Raw genomic sequence first — 8164 nt, 5'->3', positions numbered from 1 at the left:
CAATCAACTCCCCAAACATTTGTACTGAACTCCATGTAAAATGTGCATAAGAACAAAATGCAGAGGTTTGGTACTACAGTGACAAATTTTATTTCTTTAACACATTTCAGCAATCAGCCTGCTCAGGTTGAGCGGGGCATTTCATGATTCCAGCTGGATGTTGTGAGCCAGCAGAGAAACTGTAAAACCCTTTCTCCTTGGAAAGTGACGGATTAAAAACTATCCCATCCGTCGTCGCCGGTTTTGTGCATGAATTTTTAAAAGAGGCGGCAAGTGTGTAATAACACAGATGCTTTACAAGAAAAAGAAAAAAAAAAAATAAAAATTTACAAAAGTATTGTTGAACATTTCTAAGCACCCAGTTTAGTGATGAAAAACAAAAAATAAGCAAAACCAAACCACCAAACGTCCTGAAAGCTAAAGAAAAAAAAAAAAAACACACCATGATTTCAACAAGACATTTAAATACAAAATATGACAAAATGAGATTCACTTTAAATTTCCAAAAACGGATGCAGTACAGTACAAAAACCATTCGCCTCAAAAGGTGCCCGAAACAAAAGGAGCAAACACGCCGGCTGTCTGCTGACCCGAACCATTTGGATCGGACATGATTGTCGCAAACAAAAAACACAAATCCATCCGAGACATTTTCGTAAAAAATACATTTAACACTAAACACTCATCTTTGACACATTGTAAGGAAATTATATTGAATATATTTAAGTCATTCATAGTTGTCTGTTTTACTAATTAAAAATCTGCGCTCATAAATACAGTCACAGAGTCCCACTTAATGGAGACCATCACGGGTGGTAAAATGGCTGCCGAGGGTCTTCTGGAGTGAGTGGACGCCTAGACTGGACACCGAGGGACAGTTCTTAAGGGCCGCACTGGAATGGAAATCCTATGGTTAACGCTCGTGTTTACGGGGGGGCGAATGAGTCCAATCGGTCTTCACAACAACCTGCCAGGAGAAACAATCACCAGCGAGTTAGGGAGCGTTTACTCTGGACGCCATTTGATTGAGCAGAATCTGATTCTTCCACTTATTGCATCTGTTAACCTGAAGTTAACAGATGCAAAGATTTCAAGGTGTTTTATTAGGATTTGTCAAATATCGACAAAATAGTATAAAATTTGATAAAAATACACGGTTTAACTTTTTTTTAATATCGTTCTGTAAAAATGTGACATGTATTCAAGTCAATTTTTTATGAAAAAAAAAAGGTTATTTTCCAAGATTGTCCTGTATTTAGATCAACTCTGATCAGCTTCCCAGCAGAGGACAACCATCTCCACACCATGATGCCTCCACCACTGTTACATGGTACGAATGGGCAGGTTGGTCTCGGGTCACTTACAGGCACATCTAAAAAAATTCATATTGCATAAAATTCATATGCAATTCATATTGTATATTGCATAAAAGTTCAGCATTTCATGCCAGTTATCTCACATATTATGTAGAATCAAACAAAGTGATTAATTCCAAACCTCTTTTGTAATTTTGATGATTATACATGGAGGTAACAGAAACCCAAAATTCAGCGTCTCAAATTATGACACTGTAAAAAAGGTCATTACAATTTTCTAATTAAATAAATTCTGAAATTAATTGGTTGCACTCAGTAAAAATGGGCTGAATAAAAAAAAATGCATGCCACACTTCACAGATTTTTTTGTAAAAAAAAATAAATAAATAAAATTATTAAAATGAACATTTTTTCTTCCATTTCCCCAATTGTGAACTACAGTACTTGAGTTACTGTATCTGACAATTTTGCAGGTGTAAAAATTTAAAGGCGTATGCATGAATTTAAAGGCACAAGGGGGACCGTGCCCTTCGCCAGTGCCTCTGCTACCTGTGCTATACGGTCTCCATGTCTTCGCTGCCGTTGCCCTCGTCCTTCGGGGGCTCCCCCTCGCTGGAGGCCTCCTCGACGTGGGCCAGCATGTCGGCCATCAGCGCCTCCTCCAGCCTCTTCCTGACGCTGTACACCAGCTCCTCCTGTTTCCTGCACACAAGCGCAACAGGAAGTCGTTAGGAGGCGACAGTTGGAGCTCAGAGCAGATGCTGCGTTTCTGCACAGACCTGGTGGTCGCTGGGGGCACTGCTAACAAGCAATCAGGTTACAGCAAACTTGGCTGGATTACAAGCCTTACTGTGCCCAGATATATTAAATGGGAGTCATATAAACATAAAACAAGCAGCATTGTTCCCAGAGTCCAGCTGATATTTCCCCTTTTTTAACTGTACATCTCTAAAACTGACCAATGCAAACGTTTCACCAGGAAGTAATTTCAGATCCGACTGTTTGAAACACAATTGTAGTAATTAAACGGTCTGAAGCTTTAACAGTGTGATCGTTTTGGTACCAACAACCTACCGGATGTCCTCGTCTGTGACTATAAAGGCCTTGCAGAGCGGCTGGGCAGTGTTGAGCCACACGCCCGGATTCTTCTCCACCGCCGCAGACAGCTGCCCCGTGATCGGCGCAGCGCTCGTGTGCAGGGCGCTCGCTATAGCCGACAGGAGCGTTTTGTCCGTGCAGCCTGGGCCGACACCTGCAGAAGAGTCATCAGACATTTTCAGGATGACTTTCTCCAGAAATGCTACCACCCTGGTTGATGGATCGAGCGGTTTACCCTGCAGGCCTTTAGGCAGCTCCATCGTCTTCACCAGCTCCTCTGCGATGTCATACGCGTTAAGACCACTGAGCTTTTTCTCCCAGAAAAGCTGGGGGGAAAAAAAAGAAAATGTTGTTCCCATTTCAAGATGTAATTTCACAATACAGGAAGTTCAAAAGTAAACTTTTACCCCTTCTGACACCTAATACATCACATTATGGTATGTGAAACCAGTCTTTCTGGCAACGGGATGCTTGAGATAATAACTGGGGGCTGTTCACCTGTCGGGGCTGATCGACGGCTTTCTGAGGATCCGTCTTCACTTTGTTGTTGGGATGGTTGGTGACCTTTGTAACAGGCTGCTTAAAAATGGAGGCCGTCTGTCTTACCGGCAGCGACGTGTTTAAGTCAGGTTTGCCCTGGGAAAAAAGAGCGGCGAATAGAGAAAGAATTATTGATCATGGCTGATTTGGACTCTGTAAGTAATGCAACAAAAATCTGAGAGGAAAGTGATCAGTTTGGAAATGAAGGTTTAGCTGCAATAATGTCCTGTTTGTTTTGTAGCTTGGTAAAAAAAAAAAAAAAGGGGATGAAACTTGATCCCACGGCATATTTACACTTACAACCGCCCACTTCAAAGCAAACATCGCTTTGAGATCAAGCAGAACTACTTTGCATAAAAAACTTTTCTGAGTAACATTTGAGGAAGAGTGTTGCATTACGGCTGCATCATTGTGTCTCAACTTGCTTATATTTTGCATATAGTGGCTCTGAACACAGGAGACTCATTCTCAGGCTGCGTGTGAACAAACACTTAAAACCGCTTGGCTTACCAGGCCTTCAGTATAATTGCGATATCAAGAGGGTCCTTAAAAAGACAAAACTGTTGTGTCAAATATCAACATAATCATATCTTCACATTTTGTTACGAGAAAAAAAAAGTCCCATTGCTTGTTGCACCTCCTTTGCCTATTTAGTTTGGATGTGTGTTTGGGATCCTTTATTTGTCCTACTGGAACAACCTAAACTATGTCCAAGTTTCAACCATCTGACCCAGACAAAAAAAAAGGAAAAAAAAATTGTTTAAAAAGGATCAGAGAACAAGCCAAATGCCCGCAAGAGTCAAAGTTTTATGGTCAGATGAAAAAAAGATTGAACTTCTTGATCACAATGACAAGAAGAATGTTTGGAAAAGTCAAGGTAATGCTTTGAAATTTAAGAATACTGCTGAGCATTGTGGTGGCAGAATCATGCTATGGGGCCAATTTGCTGAAGAAAAACAAATACACACACACAAAAAAAAATAGATATATCCTCCAGATTTTTAAACCTAATCTCAACTAGACAGGACACTGCTGCCAAACACATCAAGATTGGTTTAAGAAAAGAAAAAGGACAGCTCCTGCAAAGCTTTTGGGAAGCCCTGTCCTGAATTATACATGAATTATAAATGCTTTATAGCAAAAATGCTTTCTAGCAAATATCTAGCCAGAACTATCCCATAAGCTCGGTGTGGTTTTTGTCTTTGCAACTTACTAAGAGACATTTATCTATAAATCAGTGGGGGGTGTGTGTATATATTTGAACATGTTTGGATATTTTTATTGTGTGTGCATTAAATTAAATGAAATTAAATCGTCTCACCTTGTTCTGGTTGTTGTTGTCGTATCGCAGTCTCTGGCGGTTCTTGTTCAGTTTGCTCATCAGCATCTTCCCCGTGCGAAAATCAAAGGAGCTGAGGTCCATCTGGTTACCGAGGTAACGGGCCAGCTGAGGCTTGCTCCTAAACTTCTTCCCAGATGGACTGATGAGAAATATGACTGTATTAGTACAAACTGTTGCTCCACAAAAAAAAAAAAAAGACACAGGCTCATCTGATTAAGACATCACATCCACACATGGAACCACAACGTGCAACTAAAGCATTTTACACACCTAGATGAGCAATGATGCTGAAATCACAGTAATGAATGCATTTTTTTTTAATGGAAAAAAAAAACTCAATTAAGTTATTTTGTCTAATGATGAGCAACAGAATTTTAGTCATACAAATCAGAAATGATTATGAAAAACAATTATTCAGAACAATGTTAAAAAAAAGTACCAGCAGATATGAATGAGCACAAAGTAAAGATGGCGAAACTAACACCTAGTGTTTACAATGGAAACACGGCAGCTGCACCTAAAGGGAGCATCAGTATCTCTAGCCTGATCAATGAACAACAATGAAACACGGTGGGTGGATTCGTGCTAGTATCTCATGCAAATGCATCTTACATGACACAGAAACCGTCAACTGTTATGATTGTACAGTCAGCCTACCACAAGCTATACAACCGACCCGCCTCCCCCCTGTCTTGCCTCTGTTCCTCATCTTGCTCTTCTCCTCTGCTAAATGAGAACAAATCTTGACTTCAGTGGGACACAGAGAGAATTATTAACGGAGATCACACTGACTTTTGTTGACCATTAAGGCCCAGGCAGGCCTGTGCGGCTGAAAGGACTCCTTCTGGGAGGAGGTGGCCTGCTTGTCCTCCCACAAAAACAGACAACCCCCTCCCCTTTTCCTTCAAAACTTTTTTTTTTTTTTTTTTTTTTTGGTACCGACCACCCCGCTCATTTTCCTGTCTGCTTCCGTCCGCAATCTCGGTGTATGGTGCAACTGTGGTGTACTTCAAGTTACCAGTCGTTTAGTACCTAAAATAATAGACATCGCTTTTCCCAGCTGACAAACCCGACTTTCTGGTCACTTCTTCCATTTTCCAGCCTTTGGGGAGAGCAGAGCAATCCCACCTTTTCTTCTCCATTTTCCCCCGCGGCTGGCCAGTGAATCCGCTAAAAGTTACGGCAAAAGAGCCGGGTCGGATTTTGGAAAAACGTGTCGCTGCAACCTGAAAGGCTGGTGTGGAGCTTCTCACGCTTTTGTTTCAACCATTTTAAAGCGCGTGCCCCCTGTAATGGGATCTCCCGGCTAAAAGCATGTCGTCTCTTTGTGGCTGCGGAGATCGCTCCGCGCGGATCTCGGCCCCATCACCACCTGCGTGTCACCGTTGGAACTACATCCGCAAAGGAAAAACGGAGCAGCGCGGAGCTAGGACCGGACGCGTCAGGTTTAAGACTTCAAAAGAAAAGCTTCTGGAAAAAAAAAAAAAAAATGTCCAAAAAAATTTATGTCGAGTTCTCAATATAGGTCACGAAGTCTATTAGCATTTTAATGTGACAACATAAAAATGGTCACATTAATAATTTAGGTATTTTGTGTTCATTACATTCTTGTTTAAGTGGCTCATTAGAAATACCTGAAGTAGTGAAATCAGGTCAGATGTTTAGAAACCACAAAAACAATTCATTTTGAGATAAACACATGGACCTGAGACACATTATTAAATACAAACAACATTTACTTAATTGTTTCCTACAGAATCCATCTGGTGGCATGAGAGGAAAAAAACAAAACAAATCATGGCCACAGCCTAGTATAATAACATTGTTTGCTGTTTTGGACTAATTCATACATATATCCTACTATAACAAAGTTTTATTCTTCCTGATTTAATTTTAAAAATGTGGAAAAAAAATAAAGAATAAAATTTGATGAGTAAAAAGGAGCAATAACAATAATATACATAATTAAGCTGTCCCTCAAGTTTTAATATGACAAAGATACACATTGCCATCCCTACATTTATCTCAAATAACAGACATTATTCCAAAGGTCATTATTTTTACAATTTCATTAATCAACAGAAAGGCAATCCTTAAATTCAAATAATTTAAATTTAGTTTTCTTCTCATTATTATTAATATTATTTTAAGATTGTCACCCTGAGTGGCATGGAGTTATTCTATTATCTTCCTCCATCCCAGTGACCCCCCACCCCCAGTCAGACAAATGGCAAACCATAAAGATGCAATGTTCTACAGTAGCATGAGCTCATATTAAAAAAATTACGACAAAAAAAAATCTGTCTTTAATTTGAGTACCATTAATTAGAGGGGGAAATAATCAAATGTTAGGCAATAATTGGAACAAAATATTTACCCAAAAAACTGGGCAGATACTTTTTCAATACCTGGTTTAGCTCATATTAATCTTCAATGAATTCGTCATATATTTATTTTTCTAAAAGCACTCATGAATTCACAGTGGTAGAGTGATTTTTAAATTCATCTATTCCACATATCTTCTGCCATAGACGTCCAAGACCAGATTAAACCTAGCCGAGATCTATACTATCGTTTTCAAAAGGAACCTGGCAAGGAAGCAGCACTGTTTAAAAGTATCACGATTTACATTTAATCGGAGAAGTTGATTCATTCAGTAATGACATAAGAATATTTGTTAGAATATTTAGTAAAAATAGTAGGTTGATTTATTGGGGTTTGCCATAATTTTTTGATGAGTGTCTCCAGCACTCTAAAGCAAGGATACCACCATAACCACAGAAACCCCTTCATTCAATGAAGTTTGCATTAATGTAGCATATGTGAACATAGTAAGTGTCACACTTAAACCATAAGCAACAAATAAACTTAACAAATACTGCTTATATTAAATTTGATTTGTCAAGCAAAAAAATAAATAAAAGAAAGCTAAAACAACTTCATTTTTTACGTACAACCTACAGTATGTGTGCTTGTTTATCTGATAATACGAGTTAGGTCGTTTTTCTTTTATTTTGACACGTAAAGGAAGTCCAGCTTTTTGTTCTGTTTGAACGATTGCAGCCATCATAACATCTCCATTAACGTATGGAGAACATAAACGTGACAACAGAAAGTAGAGCAACCCCGAAGCAGCAATGACAGCCTCCATTACCGCAGCTAAAACTAACAGAAGCAGTGATAAAAAAATATACACATGTATTGCACTACATTGTGAATTTAAATGCGCAAGTTCTACGTAAGTTACACGACAAAAAAAAGGGGGGGTCGTTTCACCAGCACAATGAAGACCGTTGTCCTTCAGACTTGGAGCCGGCTTTTTTCATTTCAATGAACAAAGTAGATCCAGTGAAATGAAGGCGAATAATTGTAAAATACATGTCATGTTCTAAGAGATTCTGTGTAAACGCGTCTCGACACCGACGCAGAAATACTTGCATGCATTTTTATACGGTTAAATCCTTAAGTTGAAAACACATTTCAATGTACTACATATGTCGACGTACTTAAATGAAATATTTAATCATGCAACTGTGGTTTAAATGAAACAAAAACGAGAGCGACGGAGATTCAGGAGACCCACCGGACTGCTGTTAGCAGGGAGCGAGAGACCGCAGCGTTTGCCTAATCGATGATAAACATATTTTCCATTTTTATATTAAAAATGGCACCAAACAGAAGAATTACAGCAACTAACTCCCTTGTTGGTGTTTTGCTCATTGTTTAGCCGGTCTACTTACTCGTTTTTATCCATCTTGAGGACACTATCTCGCTTTCAGCCTCTTGCTGTGTTAAATCCCTTCTCCCCTCTCCTCTTTCAGTCCCCTCCCCCCCTACGATGTTAAAAAATGAAAGACATTATCCACGC

General features: G+C 39.4%; 1 protein-coding gene across 9 annotated transcripts; it reads right to left on the bottom strand.

Annotated features, from left to right (window-relative positions):
• Positions 1-71: 71 nt before the first annotated feature.
• Positions 72-8145, bottom strand: mbd3b (methyl-CpG binding domain protein 3b). 9 transcript variants are annotated; one of them, XM_032571089.1, is made up of 8 exons: positions 8037-8145; positions 4954-5022; positions 4276-4435; positions 2913-3050; positions 2650-2740; positions 2391-2568; positions 1866-2018; positions 72-967 (listed from the first exon to the last, which is right to left on the bottom strand). In XM_032571089.1, exons 1-7 carry the CDS (start codon positions 8048-8050, stop codon positions 1871-1873), a joined length of 798 nt encoding a protein of 265 aa, XP_032426980.1. In that variant the 5' UTR covers positions 8051-8145; the 3' UTR covers positions 72-967; positions 1866-1870. The 9 variants fall into 9 exon arrangements, with proteins under 9 accessions (XP_032426980.1, XP_032426982.1, XP_032426981.1 ...); XM_032571091.1 differs by having other exon boundaries at positions 4993-5022; positions 8037-8127; XM_032571090.1 differs by having other exon boundaries at positions 4954-5019; positions 8037-8125.
• Positions 8146-8164: the final 19 nt, after the last annotated feature.

This window comes from Xiphophorus hellerii, chromosome 9 (assembly GCF_003331165.1).
Source record: "Xiphophorus hellerii strain 12219 chromosome 9, Xiphophorus_hellerii-4.1, whole genome shotgun sequence".
Lineage (NCBI taxonomy): Eukaryota > Metazoa > Chordata > Actinopteri > Cyprinodontiformes > Poeciliidae > Xiphophorus > Xiphophorus hellerii.
Note: the sequence above shows the minus strand (reverse complement) of the source record. Positions and strands in the feature narration are given on the sequence as shown.